The sequence below is a fragment of the Macaca fascicularis genome, chromosome 10, assembly GCF_037993035.2.
Source record: "Macaca fascicularis isolate 582-1 chromosome 10, T2T-MFA8v1.1".
NCBI classification, from domain to species: Eukaryota; Metazoa; Chordata; class Mammalia; order Primates; family Cercopithecidae; genus Macaca; species Macaca fascicularis.
Genome location: NC_088384.1, coordinates 9,768,625 through 9,786,856, shown reverse-complemented (window position 1 = coordinate 9,786,856; position 18,232 = coordinate 9,768,625). Strand labels below are relative to the sequence as shown.

General features: G+C 48.3%; 1 protein-coding gene across 2 annotated transcripts in view; it reads left to right on the top strand.

Annotated features, from left to right (window-relative positions):
- Nucleotides 1–5,946: 5,946 nt before the first annotated feature.
- The window catches only part of SREBF2 (sterol regulatory element binding transcription factor 2), an 80,188-nt gene continuing 67,902 nt past the window's right edge, over nt 5,947–18,232 (top strand). The window contains exon 1 of one of the 2 annotated variants that reach the window (XM_065522083.1): nt 5,947–6,199. In XM_065522083.1, coding sequence (XP_065378155.1) covers nt 6,112–6,199 — 88 coding nt within the window. In that variant the 5' untranslated portion in view covers nt 5,947–6,111. Of the gene's footprint in view, nt 6,200–6,290; nt 6,873–18,232 lie in introns of those variants that run through there. The other variant, XM_065522084.2, reaches the window with a different exon arrangement.

Genomic DNA, 18,232 nt, shown 5'->3' with positions numbered 1-18,232 from the left:
GAATGAATGGTTTTATTGAGAATGAAAGTATACTCCACAGTGTGGGAAAGGGCCTGAGCATAGGGGCTCAAGGGGCCCCTTACAGAATTTTTGGGAGTATATACCCCCTAGAGGATTCCATTGGTTACCTGAGGTACACCCTATGTAAATGGAGAGGATGAAGTAAATTTACAAATTCATTTACAGCATATGACCTATGGGGAGGATATTTCCTGTTATAGCTGAAGCGTGAATTGGCCTTATGTTCCGTGCCTCCAGACCCTATTTTCCTGCATCAGTGGGAAAGGGTCAGATTCACTGGCTCAGCTGTTTAACCTGTCCTGGTGCCAGCAGCTGGAGCTGGGGGTCAGGACCAGCCCACAAGCTCTTCCCTGCCGGGAGGACCAGGCCAGTCACTGTCCTCTTCATGCTGGAGAGTGGTTGTAGTTGCTGACTTAGCAGAGAAGGTGCTTTGCTTTCCCCTTAACTGGGGAAAAAACTTTCTAAGAACCAGGCCTGCTTGGCAGCAGACTGAGCTTTCTTGGGGTGGCAGGGAGGTCAAGGGATACCTCAGAACAGTCAGGTGTGGGTCCAGCTTCGGCTGGAGGTTCGTTCTACTGAATAACTTCTAGGGTCTCTGTCATTAGCAGGATTTGTATAATTTGAAGCAGAGCTGGGCAACTGCAGAGCAACAGGGAAGGCAGCCCAGTGTGGTGGCAAGACCTGGGCAACTTGGGACCAGCCTGGGCTGTCTCTTGCCAGCTGTTGTTATCAGAACCAGGCTCTTCACACTCAGATCCTTGGGCCCCCCCCATCTCAGAATGCCCGGTGGTTGAAAGGATGAAACCACCGGGCGCGGTGGCTCAAGCCTGTAATCCCAGCACTTTGGGAGGCCGAGACGGGCGGATCACGAAGTCAGGAGATCAAGACCATCCTGGCTAACACGGTGAAACCCCGTCTCTACTAAAAAATACAAAAAACTAGCCGGGCGAGGTGGCGGGCGCCTGTAGTCCCAGCTACACGGGAGGCTGAAGCAGGAGAATGGCGTGAACCCGGGAGGCGGAGCTTGCAGTGAGCCGAGATCCCGCCACTGCACTCCAGCCCGGGCGACAGAGCGAGACTCCGTCTCACAAAAAAAAAAAAAAAGAAAGAAAGGATGAAACCTGGAATTTAAGTGACTTCTCAGTGATGTGTGCCCTTCTCTGATGGTTCCTTGTTCATCTTATAGATTTACTGACTGCCTGCTGTATCAGAGCCAAAGAGAGGGGCCTGGTCTTACCTATCTCCTCATCTGCCCCTTCTGGCACCTCCTTCCTCCTGGGCTCTTCCCTCTAATACCTTCATCCTCTCTCCATCTTGGTTAATCCTGTCCTTTCCACCCTCAAATGGGCACCTTCAAAGAAACAAATAGAACTACTCCACTGGCTGCCTCTCTCCTTCCCTTTGCTGCCACTGTTGATTGTTATAGTCACTTGCTCCAGGAAGTCCACTTTCTGAGTCTTACTGCAGGCAGAGCCTACCCCCTCAGCTGTAAAGGCCCTAGGGCACATGTTTGTCCAGCCGCCTCTTGCAGCTGGGATTGTTACGTGATTATAGCTCTACCAACTGTATATACCACTGTGGGAGTCGTGCTGGTGGTCACAGGTACCAGGGGCAGCAGCAAATGGGTGGTTCTAGTGCCAAGTCCAGTGACCAGTGCCAGGGATGCCCAGTGGTGGCAACAGTGGTGTTCTCAGTGTGATCTTGGACATTGCTCCTGTCTACTGAGCTGCTAGGCCCAGTCTTTGGAACCATCAGGGAGTCTGTGAGCTCCCTGATATCCTTTAAGCCAGCGTTTTCCAGCGATGGCACCATTAACGTTTGGGGCTAGGTAATTGTTTGGGGTGTGTGTGTGAGGAGGGCTGTCCTGTGCATTGTAGGCTATTTTAGTAGCATCCCTGGCCTCTCCCTATGAGATGCCTGTAGCAGTCCCCCAGTTATGACAACCAAAAATGTTTCCAGACATTGCCAGATGTCCACTGGGAGGGAAAACCTCCCTGGTCCACAGCCCTTCTTATTCCAGTCCCACATCTTCCTCCCCTCCCCGTCACTGTCCTCAGAGAGATGCTGTTGACAACTCCTTGAGGTGATTCTCTCAGGCTGCTTGTTGTAGTTCCCTGCTGTCAAGCCTGAGCCTGCTGTCACTTCTGGATTCTTCTTTCCTCACCTGCCTCCATTTGCATGAAGTTTTTGTGGGGCTGTTTCTATTTTCTTCTTGGGCAGCCATACCCTCTAAGACTTAAAAGCTGAATACTTGCCCTGTTACTACCTGATAATTCTCATCACTTATGTTTCCAAAACCAAACTTATTATTTCCCTCTCTAACCCCATCTCTGTGTCAAACAGTGGAGTACATACTTTTGGTTAATCCAATTGGAAGGTTTCCTAGAGGAAGTAATACCTGAACTGAATCCTGAAAGATTGAGGGAAGAGGAAGGGTCAGAGGAAGTAAATGAAAAACCATATATAAAATTCTCTTCTGTGACCCGTAGCAGGTACCCAATCCATGGTAGATATGGAAACGTAGTGTTTACCAGTCTCGTCCATCCCTTTTCTTTCTTTTTTTTTTTTTTTTTTTTGAGACAGAGTCTCACTCTATCGCCAGCCTGGAGTGCAGTAGTGCAATCTCGGCTCACTGCAACCTCCACCTCCCAGGTTCAAGTGATTATCCTGCCTCAGCCTCCTGAGTAGCTAGGACTACAGGTGCTTGCCACTACGACCAGCTAAGTTTTGTATTTTCAGTAGAGATGGGGTTTCACCATGGTGACCAGGATGGTCTTGATCTCTTGACCTCATGATCCATCTGCCTCGGCCTCCTAAAGTGCTGGGATTATAGGTGTGAGCCACCGCGCCCGGCTGTCCATCCCTCTTCAGATGAAGAGCTCAGGTCCTGAGAAGGGACTTGTCAAAAGCTGCTCTACATCTCAGAGCCAGCCCTTGTCCTCCTGCTAGTCAAAGCAAGGTACCACCTGGAAGAGATGTTCAGTTACGTGGGACCCAAGGCCAGAGGGAAAATACCAATGTTTCCTGAGGTTCGGGTCCAGCCACTATTCTTCCACCATTTCTACTGAACCTTCACTTGTACCCCCTCAGTCCACTTGGCCAGGCATCACAGCCTCTGGGCAGGTTCACCAGTGAACTATGGGAACAGGTGCTGTGTGCCACCTCTGGAAGGGGTTACTGAGATTCTGGGTTGTGGGGGTGACCTGGGTCAGAGTGAGTTGTATGGGAGTTGTTGCTGAATCCCCCCAGAGTACCAGTCACACACTAGTGTGAGGGGCCTTGCAAGAGCCACTAGGCAGCACAGTTGAAGGTGGCACCTTCCTGCTCAGTGCTGGGTCCAGAGCACGGTTTAGTTTTCTGTGTCTTTCGGGGTGAGACTGGTGTATTCTATACTAGCCTCCCTGTGCGTAAACAATGACAAGAACAATCTTGTCTTGTTTTCCCAAAAAAAGACACTATTTCTCATTAGTTATACACATTCATTATAAAAGGTAATTTAAACAATACTGAAATGCCAGAAAGAAAGTAAAATTCACCCCAAATCTTACTACTCCTATAACAATGTCTGACAGCCAGCTGTTGGGTCTTCCATCCTTTTTAACCTTCGGGTGAGCACATAGATCCTTATTTTTTCTTCTATTTCTTTCTTTCTCTCTCTCTCTCCCCCCCCCCCCCCACCCGCCTTTTCTTTTCTTTTTCTTTCTTTTTTTTTTTTTTTTTTTGAGACAGAGTCTTGCTCTGTCTCCCAGGCTGGAATGCAGTGACATGATGTCAGCATTCTGCAGCCTCTTTCTCCCAGGTTCCAGTGATTCTCCTACCGGGTAGCTGGGATTACAGGCATGCGCCACCACACCCAGCTGATTTTTGTATTTTTAGTAGAGACGGGGTTTCACCATGTTGGTCAGGCTGATCTCGAACTCCTGACCTCAAATGATTTGCCCACCTCGGCCTCCCAAAGTGCTGGGATTACCGGCGTGAGCCACCATGCCTGGCCAGATCCTTATTTTTTCAATTGCCATACAGCAGCATGCAAGGCAATTACTATGCCAAAGCTTATGCTGAGAGCTGGCTACCAGGAGCTCCTCCTGCCTCGAGGCCTTTATCCATGCCATCATTTCCCCTTTGGCTGTAACAGCTGCAGTTCTCTCATAATTTTAGGTTTCATCTTAAATGTCACTTCTTCAGTCTTCTTGACAGCACAAGTCAGGTCCCTTGTTAGTTTCATCACCTCCATTACCTTTCCTTGATCACTTGTACCATCATCTGTAATTTATTTTTATGTTTAATATGGGTGTGGGATTTCTGTTTTTTTTGTTGTTGTTGTTTGTTTGTTTGTTTTGCTAGACTGGAAGCTCTCAGAGGGCAGGACACATTCTTTTCCCTGCCACAGAGATGGTCAATAAATATTGTCAATTGAATGTGCAAATAATCTCACTTAACCACAGCTATGAGGGATACTATTTTATCCCCATTTTAGAGATGACAAAACTGAGGCTTAGAACAATTAAACAGCCCAAGGACACACAGTGAATTACTGGATCCACGTGTCTGCCTCCACACAGCCTGTTCTTAATTATTGATCACTAAGCAACAGCTGCCTCTCACAAACTGGCAGGAAACTTACTTTTCCCTTTTATCAATATATTGTGAACGCCTCTTCTTGCCAATAAATATACATTTGTGTGCATAATTTTTAATGATCCCTTAGTATTCCATCGTGTGGATGTAATTTACATATTCATTTCCTTATTCTCACCTCTTCCTAGTTACAGTGCTGCTTTTTTTCTTTGAGACAGAGTCTCACTCTGTTGCCCAGGCGATCTCGGCTCACTGCAAGCTCCGCCTCCCAGGTTCACGCCATTCTCCTGCCTCAGCCTCCCGAGTAGCTGGGACTACGGGCGCCCGCCACCACCCCGGCTAATTTTTTGTATTTTTAGTAGAGACGGGGTTTCACCGTGTTAGCCAGGATGGTTTCGATCTCCTGACCTAGTGATCCGCCCGCCTCGGCCTCCCAAAGTGCTGGGATTACAGGCGTGAGCCACGGCGCCCGGCCTACAGCATTTCTTTAAGCATTTGTAATTTTTATTCCTTAGGCTAAATTCCTAGAAGTTTACAACACGACCAGCTGCGAGACGGGGCAGTGAGGTGCTTCAAGAAGTGGAAATTCGTGGGTGGGCTGCGCTTCAGAATCCTGGTGGAACTTTTTCAAAAAACTCATGCCCGGGGCCCCCCCTCTCAGGAGGCCGGCGACGGGCCTGGGCACTGGCGTGGTTTTCAGGTCCTCAGTGGTTCCAAGGTGCCAAGGATTGAGGACCACTGGAGAAAGCGCGAGGTCACGGCGGGTGCAAAGCAGAAGACGTAAAATCCTGACCGCCCTGGGACAATTCGCAACCCTGTCAGCCTCCGTGCCCGCCTTTGTAAGGGGGCTGGGAGAAGCGGGACTTGGATGACCCGGACTCCTCCCGAGCGCCGGGGGGCCAGGTTTGACTCCGCCGGTTTTCTCAGGCGGTCAGGGCGCCGGGAGGCAGCTGGGAAGATGACGTAATGTGCTCCCAGCCAGGGCTGGAGGCGGCCAGCGGTCGCAGGTGGAGGGTGGCCTGTTAACCCTTCACTCCCAGGCCAGTGAACGGACTTGCGTGTGGCGCAGATCCAACGGAGAAGGCAGCGGCTCCTTTAAACAAGGCGGAGAAGGTTAAGATGATGACCGGGCGGCTACTCCGGGCATTCGCTCCGAGGCCGCGAGGGGAGGAACCTCACTATGCAAATCTGAGCTGCTGATCGATGACGCGCCATCACCCCACGCGCCGCCTCGCGCGCCCATTGGCTGAGATGAGCCTGGTCCCATTGACAACAAACAGGGGGGCGCGCGGCCTGGAGGCGGGGCCGCAGGGGGCGCGGGATGGGGCGGGGGAATCCCGCCCCGCCCTTTTCGTGCGGCGCCCGGGCGCAACGCAAACATGGCGGCGGGTGGCACCCGCCGGTGAGGCGGTACCGGGCGGGGGTTGTCGGGTGTCATGGGCGGCGGCGACGGCACCGCCCCCGCGTCTCCCTGAGCGGGACGGCAGGGGGGCTTCTGCGCTGAGCCGGGCGATGGACGATAGCGGCGAGCTGGGCGGTCTGGAGACCATGGAGACCCTCACGGAGCTGGGCGACGAGCTGACCCTGGGGGACATCGACGGTGAGTGGTTGGTGGGTGGGTGGGAGTGCGGGGGCCGCGCGGGGAGGAAGGGGTTACGGCGGCGCGCCCGGGTGCGCGTGCGCCCACCCCCAGACAGCCCCGGCTCGCGCGGGAAGAACCCAGTGCGCACTGTCCCCCCGGCGGTCCCCAACCCTTCCGGCGCTGCGAGCTTGAGCCCTGCCCAGCCGCGCCGCTCCGGGAGGCCGTGGGATCTGGGGCGCCGCGGGGCCGAAAGCGGCGCGAGGGTCGCGGGTTCCAGAGCACGGGGCCAGGGACGTCGCGGGGGCGTCTCAGGGAGCGGCCTAAGGAGAGCGCGTGGCTGCCGCCTCCCTCGCGCGCCCACACGCGCTTTGCGTGGTCCGCTCTCCCGCCGCCCGCGACCGTGCGTCGCACCTGTCACTCCCTGCCCGGACGCGGGGGCGGCTTTGGGATTCCCGGGGCCCAGCCCCCAGTCTCGGCGCCCCGAATCCCTGGGCTTCTCGGGATTGATCGACGGCCAGGTCGCCGGGTGCTCCGCGAAACTTTGGGCAGCGACTGCAGAAGCAAGTTGCTGATGAAGAGAGCAGTGGCGGCGGCATGTGGACACATCTCTCCGAGATGGAGAGCCGGGCGCTCCTGCTGTCACGCTGCAAAGGGAATTAAGCAGAAGGAATTTTGAGTTGTGGCCCCTCGGGTACGGGCTGGGGAGCGGGTGGCCTTTGTTCCGGCGCCTTAACAGCGGAGTGGAAGAGCTGGTAGGAGCCCAGGGATCCTCTCTTAAAATACTCATTTTGCGACCACGGGAACCACGATTTAGAGAGGGTCAGCGGCTTGCTCAAGGTCACCCGGCTGGTTAGAGCCTAGTTCTTGCAGTTCCTGGGCCAGTATTGGTTTTTCCATACCCCTCCTTTCAGGAAAGAGTCCAGTTGACTAGGCTAGTAATCTTACTAACTCGATAATTGCACTCTTATGTTCTAGGCCCCAAAATACTTTGTATTATTTCACTTCTTCCTCACAACAATCCTGTGAGATATTCTTATTACCCCTATTTTAATACGGTAATTAAAGAAGCTGAGGCCAGGAGATGTTGACTTATCTAAGGCCACTCACCTTAGAGAGCTTAGGCAGAAACACAGGTGCATGGTACTTTTCAGTTTTCAGCATGATTTCATGTCCAGGATCTCACTACAGCCTTGCAGGCATGTATGATGGCTACATCCCCATTGTGCAGATGAAGAAACAGAAGCAGCAGAAGATTCTCTTTTGGGGGAAGAGATAAATGCAGCAGCTAATTGAAAAGAATCTGTTTGCCATTTTCTCATTTTGCTTTTGTAATATTTCTCCCCTTCGTTTGTCCTTGCTTTCCATTTTGGTCATGTGGGCAGTGTGGTAAGACCCTTAATTGAAGCCCCAGTTCTAACCACAGACTCTTTACTAAGTGCTCCTAAATACAGAAATGGGTTAACAAATGGGGGGTGGGGTAGGTGGGGGTTGGGAATATAGCAAGGGCAGCTAACATGTTTTGAGAACTTATGTGCCAGACGGTGTTAAACACTTATACATGTTAATGTTCTCAATCCTCATAACAACCCTGTCAGGTAGAGAGAACCGTTATACTAGTCATCTCCCTCTCACAGAACCTGAAAGTGAGTCCCAGGGTGGTTCATTAATTTACTGAAGATTACAGAGCCAGTAGAAAGTACTGTATGTCTATAGCTGCCTACCCACAAGGGCACAGAAAGAAATTCATATGCATTTTGCATTCCTATTCCATGATCAGTTCCTACTTGTCTTATTTTATTTATCTAACTTTTAAATTTTACTTTTTATTTAGTTATTTTTTGAGACAGGGTCTCATTCTGTCACCCAGGCTGGAATGCAGTGGCACAATCACAGCTCACTGCAGCCTTGACCTTCTGGGCTCAAGCGATCCTCCCACCTCAGCCTCCCAAGTAGCTGGGACCAGAGACGCACACCACCACGCCCAGCAAATTTTTTGAATTTTGTAGAGGTGAGGTCTATTCTTGGGCTCAAATGATCCTCCTGCCTCGGCCTCCTAAAGTGCTAGGATTACAGGTGTGAGCCACCTGATTTGTTTTTTTGTTTTTGTTTTTTGTGACGGAGTTTCACTCTTGTTGCCCAGGCTGGAGTGCAATGGTGCGATCTTGGCTCTCCTCAACCTCCACCTCCTGGGTTCAAGTGATTCTCCTGTCTCAGCCTCCCTAGTAGCTGGGATTATAGTCATGCGCCACTATACCTGGCTAATTTTGTATTTTTAGTAGAGACAGGGTTTCTCCATGTTGATCAGGCTGGTCTTGAACTCCCAACCTCAGGTGATCCGCTTGCCTTGGCCTCCCAAAGTGCTGGGACTACAGGCATGAGCCACCGTGCCTGGCTGAGCCACCTAATTTTTTTTTAGAGACAGTGTCTGGCTGTTGCCCAGGCTGGAGTGCAGTGGCACAAGGCTCACTGAAACCTTGAACTCTTAAGCTTAAGCAGTCCTTCCAGATCAGCTTCCCGACTAGTTAGGACTAGGCATGTGCCACCATGCCCAGCTAATTTATATATATACACACATATATATATATATTTCGTAGAGCCGGTCTCACTGTGTTGCCCAGGCTAGTCTTGAACTTCCAGGCACATGCAGTCCTCCTGTCTTGGCCTCCCAAAGTACTGAGATTACCGGCATGAGCCTCTGTAACCAACCCTGTCTTAATTTGTAATGAGTTTAAATTACCTATTGGTTAATACTGTCTTTATCCCCATGGATTTCTGAATAAAATGGAAACTACCACCCTCTGGAAACTACCACAGTGGTTCAGTGGTTTCACAGATCCTTTAGGTTTGATCCCAGTGGAAGATGATTCCACTTCTCTGTCCTTCCAGAAGACCTGGTTTATAACAGTGCGTAAGGTTTTGCCGCAAAATACAGTTATATACCGCACAAGGAAGAGGTGTGGCTGTTTTGTCACAGGAGACCTAGGGGCCAGGTTTGGGAAAAGTGGTTCCATGTCTTCAGTTGATCAACAAGTATTCAAGTGCTGGCTGTGGTTTCTGAGCTGTAAGGAATCATGAAAGATACCGTAGAATGTTATGGCTTCATGGAGCTTGAGATGAGAAACTCTAGTACCAGTATAGAACAGCTTAAAATTGCACAGGGCAACAAGTGAAAGTCAGCAGTGAGGGTAGCCTGGTAAAGTCTGGCTTACCAGGAAGACCACACCAAAGAGGTAGCTCTTGACCTGGGCCTTGGAGGACAAAAAGAGCTGGGCAGGCTGAAGGTCAGTGGTCTGAAGATAAAATTAGCCCTTGATTCTCACCCCTGTGTTCCCCTTATTGAATGTTAGCTCCATGAGGCAGGGACCTTCGTTTCATTCCCACTGAATTCTTTGCACCTAAGACAGTGCCTGGCACATAGTGCTCATTAAATATTTGTGGAATTCCTGAGTGATCCAGTGATCTTGGGCTGGACAGGATACTAATTGTCCTGGACATGGTTTGGAGTTGGATTAGATCAAGGATAGCCAGCCTGGGTGCTTCTAGGAGCTATAGTCAGGTGAGGAAGGGGAGAGGCAGGGTGAGTACATTTATTTCCTTTGTATGTGTATGGTGGGGATAAGGGGTAGATGCAACCTAAGAGAGCTTCCAGGAGGTGCAGGCAGGCAAGGATCCATTCCACAATGTCTGCTGTGTTCCAGTCCATTGGTACCCTTCAAGGATATGGGCTCAGGGAGGCCACATTCATTCACTCATTCAATACATCTCTTGAGTGGCTTCTAAGTATTCCTGTGATGGACAAAGGATAACTTGGGCAAGACAGATGATGTGTCTTCTCTCTTAGGAAGCTTACATTCTTGATGGAGGAAATACAAGTTGAGTAAAATAAATGAACAGTTTTGGCAGGGCACTGTGAAAAAAATAAAATTGGACCATATTATAGAGTGTGACTGGGCTAGCCCACTTAGATTCGGAAGTCCAGGGAGGCTTCTTGGAAGAGAGGTATCAGTGTCTCTTTTTCAAGAGATGCCCAAGTCTGGATTTTTATTCGAAATATCCAGATTTTTGGCTGGGCACAGTGGCTCACACCTGTAATCCCAGAACTTTGGGAGGCTGAGGTGTGTGGATCATGAGGTCAGGAGTTCAAGACCAACCTGGCCAATATGGTGAAACCTCATCTCTACTAAAAATACAAAAATTAGCCGGGCGTGGTGGTGCACGCCTATAGTCCCAGCTACTCGGGAGGCAGAGACAGGAGAATCACTTGAACCTGGGAGGCAGAGGTTGCAGTAAGCTGAGATCATGCCACTGCACTCCAGCCTAGGCAACAGAATGAGACTCCATCTTTAAAAAAAATGCTGGACACGGTGGCTCATGCCTGTAATCCCAGCACTTTGGGAGGCTGAGGTGGGTGGATCGCCCGAGGTTGGGAGTTTAAGACCAGCCTGACCAACATGGAGAAACCCTATCTCTGCTAAAAATACAAAATTAGCCGGGTGTGGTGGCTCATGCCTGTAATCCCAGCTACTTGGGAGGCTGAGGCAGGAGAATTGCTTGAACCTGGGAGGCGGAGTTTGCAGTGAGCTGAGATCGCGCCATTGCATTCCAGCCTGGGCAACAAGAGCGAGACTCTGTCTCCAAAAAATAAATAAATAAATAAATAAACCCCAGATGTTTGTATGTTGGCTCAATTTTAGAAAAAAACATACTATAGGCACCCAATAAAGCATGTGTGCTAGTTGATCTCTGGTGTCTTGTCTACTGCAGAATGTTGTATTGTCCCAGGCCCCCAGGTTTCCCATAATATAATAAGTCTACCATTTCATTTTGTGTTATATATCTCTAGTTTGAGAAAGGGCCTCATGCACTGTTACACAACAGATCTTCTGGAAGGGCAGCAAGGTGGGATCCTCTTCCACTGGGATCAGGAAAGGCACAGTCATGGAGGTGACCTTTTTGCTGGGTCCAAATAGATGGGTGGCAGGAGCAACCTGACAAGTATGTGGGAGGAGTTAGAACAAGCTGCCTTTAGAAATAAAAGATTACTAGAGATTTCTTGGAATATAGTGTGTGTGAGGAAACAGTAGAAGATGAGGTCTCAGAGGTGAGGTGGAGCTAAATTGTACTGTAGATGCAAGGTGTTTTATGGAATATAGGGAGGAATTGTTGAAGATTTTCAAGTAGGGGGTGACACACGAATCATGGGTTTTAAGAAAATTGAACTGTGGGCTGGGTGCAGTGGCTCACGTCTGTAATCCCGGCATTTTGGGAGGCTGAGGAGGGTGGATTACCTGAGGTCAGGAGTTTGAGACCAGACTGGCCAACATGGTGAAACCTCATCTCTACTAAATAATAAAAAAATTAGCTGGGCTAATTACAGGTGGCGGGCACCTGTAATCCCAGCTACGTGGGAAGCTGAGGCAGGAGAATTGCAGTGAGCCCAGATTGCGCCACTGCACTCCAGCCTAGGCTACAGAGCAAGACCTTGTCTCAAAAAAATGAAAAGAATATTGAACGGTGGTGATAGGCAGGGAAGACTGGAGGCAGGGAGGCTAATTAGGAAACTGTAGCCATCCAGGTGTGAGGTGTTGAAGGGTGACAAATTTGGGTGGGAAGTGGCCCTCATTCAAGTGCCTTTCCATGGCACTGACTTGGGTCTCTGCTTGCTTCTCCCTGCAGACACCCAGTTTGACAGAGTACCCTGCAGTACCTGGCACTGAATAGGTGCTCTGTAAAGGTGTGTCTGGTGAGGAAAGGAAAGCACCTCAAGTTCGGTCTGAGTGTTCACACCATTGGGAAAGCTGGAATGGCCAACTGGGTGAGCTAGGAATGAGTGTTGGGGATGTGACAGGACATGTCCTCATTGAAAGCTTGGCCCTGAAGGCAGAGCAGAGGGAGAATTCTAAAATCCCATTAAGACTTTGAGCCTGGAGCATTGGGAGAGTTCAGAAGTCAGCAGGAAGAGCTGGTTTGGGGAAATGAAGAAATTTTGTCTTAATTGTGCTGAAATTGGGGTGCCTGGGGGTCATCCAATAGGAAATGAGAAGTAGGTAGATACTTCAGAGAAGGTAAAACTGGGATGGAGATTGAAGAGAGGCCCTGCTGAGTCAAGAGGAGAGAACTGGGAGATTCGAGGTTAGGAAGGTGGTAGCTTTTCAAAGAGTGGTCCGTAGATGATGGAGACAGTGCCACAGAGAACAGCAAGGATGACAAGGCCATGCAAGGAGTTGTGGGACTTGGTATTAGGAGGCCGACCTTTGCCAGAACAGTCAGATGAGGGAATCCATGGCAGAAAGGAAGCAGGGGTGAGTGGGAGATGGGCAAATGGAGGCAAGTAATTCTCTTTGGAGAAAGTGGAATAATTTTTTCAATAAGCTAAGTTACTTTCTGTCTTGATGAGTTTGCCTATTCTGGACATCTCATAAATGGAATCAGACAGGTAGCATAATATTGCTTAGGTTCATCATGTTGCAGTGTAGTGTTCCATTGCATGGACACGCCACATTCTGTTTTATCTACTCCTCAGTTGATGGACATTTGGGCCATTTCCACTCTGGCTACATTATGAATGAAGCTGCTACAAACGTTTGTGTACAGGTTTCTGTGTGGACATATATGTTCATTTATCTTGGGTAGATCTTCTACATTTGTTGTTGTTTATGTTTTCCAAGGGCTTATAATAAATAGTCCCATTTATTCACATGCTTAGTTTCTGTGTTCCTGTAACTAATTCAGCCCTAAATCTTGTGATGGAAACTTTCAATGTAGTGGTCAGTTCCCTTCTTTCCTGCCCCATCTGATGGCTGTTATTTAGGGCTGCTCTCCCCTCACTTACCTTGGGACAACCCCTGACCATCACCCTTGGGGGCAAAGTTGAAGCTCTTCTTTCCCAGTTCTTGTTTTTTTTTTTGTTTTTTTTGTTTGTTTGTTTGTTTGTTTTTTTTGAGACGAGTCTGGCTCTCTCGCCCAGGCTGGAGTGCAGTGGCCGGATCTCAGCTTGCTGCAAGCGCCGCCTCCCGGGTTTACGCCATTCTCCTGCCTCAGCCTCCCAAGTAGCTGGGACTACAGGCGCCTGCCACCTCGCCCGGCTAGTTTTTTTGTATTTTTTAGTAGAGACGGGGTTTCACCGTGTTAGTCAGGATGGTCTCGATCTCCTGACCTCGTGATCCGCCCGCCTCGGCCTCCCAAAGTGCTGGGATTACAGGCTTGAGCCACCGCGCAGGGCCCCAGTTCTTGTTTTTTAATCACTTATTTTAGTGGAGCACATCCTCCAGTGGCTTCCTGAGAAAGAGTACATTGGAGGTAACTCTTTGAGGCCTTGCCTATCTAAAAACATCTTTATACTAACCTCATTCCAATTTGGTAGTTTGGCTGAGTTTAGAATTTTAGGTTGGACAGAGTTTTATGTCAGAATTTTGAAGGCATTGTCTGATTATCTTGCTTCTAGTAGAGAAATCTGATGCTGTTTCCTTTCTTGATCCTTTGTGTGTGACCTGTTTTCTTCTCTGGAAGCTTTTAGGATCCTGTCTTTATGTTCTGAATTCCATGACAATGTGCCTTGATGTGACTGGGCCGACAGTCACTGTCACTACTTGTTGGGGCTCTGGAGAGCTGACTGTGTCTGATACCTGAGTTCATGCAGTCCTGCTATCAGCCTACTTGTCACCCAAGCCTGCAGAGGAATTTCCAGTACCTGAACCTTTCCATGGCACTGATTTGGGCCTCTGCTTGCTTCTCCCTGCAGACACCCAGTTTCATCTTTGGCAGAGTACCCTGCAGTACCTGGCACTGAATAGGCACTCTGTAGAAGTGTGTCTAATGAGGGAATGAAAGCACCTCAAGTTCAGTCTGGTTGTTCACACCATTGGGAAAGTTGGAGTGGCCAACTGACTGAGCTAGTAGTGAGTGTTGGGGGTGATTGTGGTCAGCACACCCCTGGGAGGTAGAGGTGGGAGAAGAGTGGAAACTGACTTCACATTCCTCCAGGGAGGGATGCTTTGGAAAAACTGCTCGGTGAGCTGAAGCACAGATCTGCTTTTCATCCCTTTTGTACCTTTTTAAAGACATAAGGTGTGTTTTGACACTGGAGTATATAGAGGGTTGCTAACGTTTGGGTTGAAAGAGCTGCTGTTGTCCACAGCTTATTTATTTTCCACCCATTTTTATCTCCTGGTCTCATCCAGTTACATTTCCTGGGATATGTTTTTGGAGGTTGCTTAGATCACGACACTAGTGTCCCCTGGGTTTCTCCTCCCTCCTCTATTTGGCCTCGCCCTTGACAAACATTCCCCGCATTCACACCCAGGCCTTTGGCCTAATGTTCTTGAATGCTGCTTGCCTCTCATTGGACAGGCTTTTATATAGCTCTCATATTCAGTTCATATCTTGGCATTTTAAAAAATATATATTTTTGCTTCTTTCTCAACTAGATCATTTCTCTCCTCAAATTTGTAATTTAAAAAAGGAAATTCTCAAGCAGTTTTATTCAATTAGAACTTCGTTAATATCAAATTGTCCATATCCTTCTGGATTGTTGTCCGAACATTGCTTCTGTACATCCATATCACAGTGTTTTCACATATGGGTTGCTATATGTTGAAGTAGTTGAGGTGTAATCACCATGTAATCTAATGTGATTCATCTGAATAGGCAAACCCTTACATACCTGTGTACCTGTTGAACATTTTCATCATTTGCAATTTTTTCTTAACATGAGCACTTACTGTTGTTCTGAATAGTTGTAAACCAGTCACTTGGGAATTTGTTCATGGGCGTGTCTTCCAAAGAGGAGTCTTTAAGTTGAGCTGGGTAACACACTGCCAGCCATAGCCCTTTCATTTTAAAAACATTTCCAGTGCTACAGATTACTATGGTGATTGGGAATTACAACTTGGAAAATATTTTTATTTTTTGAAAAGATAGTACGTTCATATGAATCAAAATAAAACACATAAAAAGGTGCTGTGAAAAGTCTTGCTCTCAGCCTTACCCACTATCTCCCTAGTCCCACCACTCCATCACAAGTAATTAAATTTTTAGTTTCTTTTACCTGCTTCAAAATGTATTTGTTATTACAAAACAAGCTAATAACAAATAGTGATTTTAGTTTTTGCTTTGCTCTCCTTTTTGACTGAAAAAGTTTAGCACGCTATAAGCGCTGTTCTTCTGTGTCTTGCCTTTTCCTTTCCACTTACCAATGTATCTTATAGATCATCCCAGACTTGTTCACTGCTGCATGGTTTTCCATTTTATGATGACCTGTAATTTATCCATCCAGTTCTTTTCTGATGGACATCTGAAGGTATTTTCAGTCTTTTGCTATTAAAAACAATGCTGCAATGAATAGCTTTGTAAATTCATCCTTTCACACATGTGCAAGTGTAGATGCAGAATCAGTTACCAGAAGTGGGATTGTTGGATCAAAGCAAGGGTGGTGCTGTCTCCAACATTTAGTTGTCACAAGAATCCAGTTAGGTAAAACAAGAGAGGGGCCGGGCACTGTGGCTCATGCCTGTAATCCCAGCACTTTGGGAGGCCGAGCTGGGCGAATCACAGGGTCAGGAGATCGAGACCATCCTGGCTAACGTGATGAAACCCTGTCTCTACTAAAAAATACAAAAAATAGCCGGGCGTGGTGGCACGAGCCTGTGATCCCAGCTACTCGGGAGGCTGAGGCAGGAGAATCGGTTGAACCCGGGAGATGGAGATTGCAGTGAGCCGCGATCTCACCACTGTGTTCCAACTTGGACGACAGAGCGAGACACTGTCTCAAAAAAAAAAAAAAAGATGGCCAGGTGTGGTGACTGATGCCTGTAATCCCAGCACTTTGGGAGGCTGAGGTGGGCAGATCACCTGAGCAAGATCAGCCTGCCCAACATGGTGAAACCCCATCTCTACTAAAAATACAAAAAATTAGACGGTCATGGAGGCAGGTGCCTGTAATCCCAGCTACTTGGGAGGCTGAGACAGCAGAATTGCTTGAACCCAGGAGGCAAAGTGAGCCGAGACCGTACCATTGCACACCAGCCTGGGCAACAAGAGCGAAACTCTGTCTAAAAAAAAAGATAAGAGGAAAGGGCAGGACCTAACATTTGCTACTGGCTCTGTGTGCATTTGTAGTTTTGTTAGATCCTGCCAAACTGCTGTCCATAGTGGATGAACCAATTTACACTCCCACCAATGTGTAGAAGGAGCCTGTTTCCTCACAGCTTCCAGGCACAGTCAAATTGGGACTCTTTATTCCTTTTATTCTGCCTCTTTGCTGTACTTTTGCCAATTTAGAGCTCTCACCGTCCCTGTCCCCAACACTCCACACATACAGACCCTTCTGGTCCTGGCCTTCTGGCTCCTCACTCAGTTTTTCTCTGCTCAAGACCGCGGGACAGTCAGTGGGTAAAGACCAACTTTCTAAGCGATCCCTTCCAATACCTCACATGTCCCCTTTACTTGCTCAGGCCCTTAGTGATTGGGGTTTTCTTACACTTCTGCTGCTCTGGGTTTTTTTGGAGTGATCCTTCATCTGGTTTCCCTGCTTTCCTTACTTTTAAAATTGCTCCTTAAGAATACGTACCGCAGGCTGGGCACATTGGCTCATGCCTGTAATCCCAGCACTTTGGGAGGCTGAGGCGGGCGGATCACTTGAGGTCAGGAGTTGGAGACCAGCCTGGCCAATATGGTGAAACCCCGTCTCTACCAAAAATACAAAAATTAGCCAGGCATGGTGGCACATGCCTGTAATCTTAGCTGCTCGGAAGGCTGAGGCATGCTTGAACCCCAGAGGTGGAGGTTGTAGAGAGCCAAGATCGCACTACTGCACTCCAGCCTAGGCAACAGAGTAAGACTCTGTCTCACAAAGAAAAGAGAAGAGAAGAGAAGAGAAAAGATGTACAGCAGCTCCTTATTTTCAGTCCTCTGCTTTGGGGGACTTGGAAAATGGTTTCTTATTTTATGCCGTTTTACTGAAACTCTCTTCTTGTCTGAGTTCTCTTTCATGTAGTTTCAGAGTGGGTAGTCCTTGCTGCCCCAAAATTTCAGTGCATCCTCGTGTAAAAATTATTTGGGGCTTTCCATCACTAGAAATAAGGGTGTTCTGGAAGTTGCTTCCTTTCACTGTAGTTCTCTTAAGACCACTTTTCACCAAAATCTGCAGATATTTTAGGAAATGCCCTTTTGTTATAAATAGTCTAATTTGTCACAATACTTTGATTTGACTTTTTTTTTTTTTTTTTTGGATACAGAGTCTAGCTCTGTCCCCCAGACTGGAGTGCATTGATGTGATCATGGCATATCACAGCCTTAAACTCCTAGGCTCCAATGATCTTCTTCCAAACTCCTGGGCTTAAGCGCTCCTCCCACCTTGGCCTCCCAAAGTGCTAGGATTACAGGCATGAGCCACTGCACCTGGTCCCTTGATTGGAATTTTTAAAAATCAGTCTTAGTAGTTTTTCTGAGTTAGTTGGGTGGACTTTCTGTTTTTTTCTTGGACAGAGCTGGACCTCAGCTTGTGATAATTGTTTTCTATTGTGTTTAATTCTTCCTACATGGACATATGGTCAAGCACCACTTAACAATATTTTGATTAATGGTGGACCACATATATGATGGTAGTCCCATAAAATTATAATGGAGCCGCCAGGCCCAGTGGCTCATGCCTGTAATCCGAGCACTTTGGGAGGCTGAGGCAAGTGGATCACCTGAGGTCAGGAGTTTGAGACCAGCCTGGCCAACATGATGAAACCCCATCTCTACTAAAAATACAAAAATTACCCGGGTGTAGTGGTGAGCCTGTAATCCCAGCTACTCGGGAGGCTGAGGCAGGAGAGGCTGAGGCAGGAGAGGCTGAGGCAAGAGAATTGCTTGAACCTGGGAGGCGGAGGTTGCAGTGAGCCGAGATTGCATCACTGCACTGCAGCCTGAGTGATGAGTGAAACTCCATCTCAAAAAAAAAAAAAAAATATTATAATGGAGCTATTGCCATACCATCTAGGTGTGTGTAAGTATACTCTGCGATGTTTGCACAATGATGCAGTTGCCTAATCACACGTTCTCAGAATG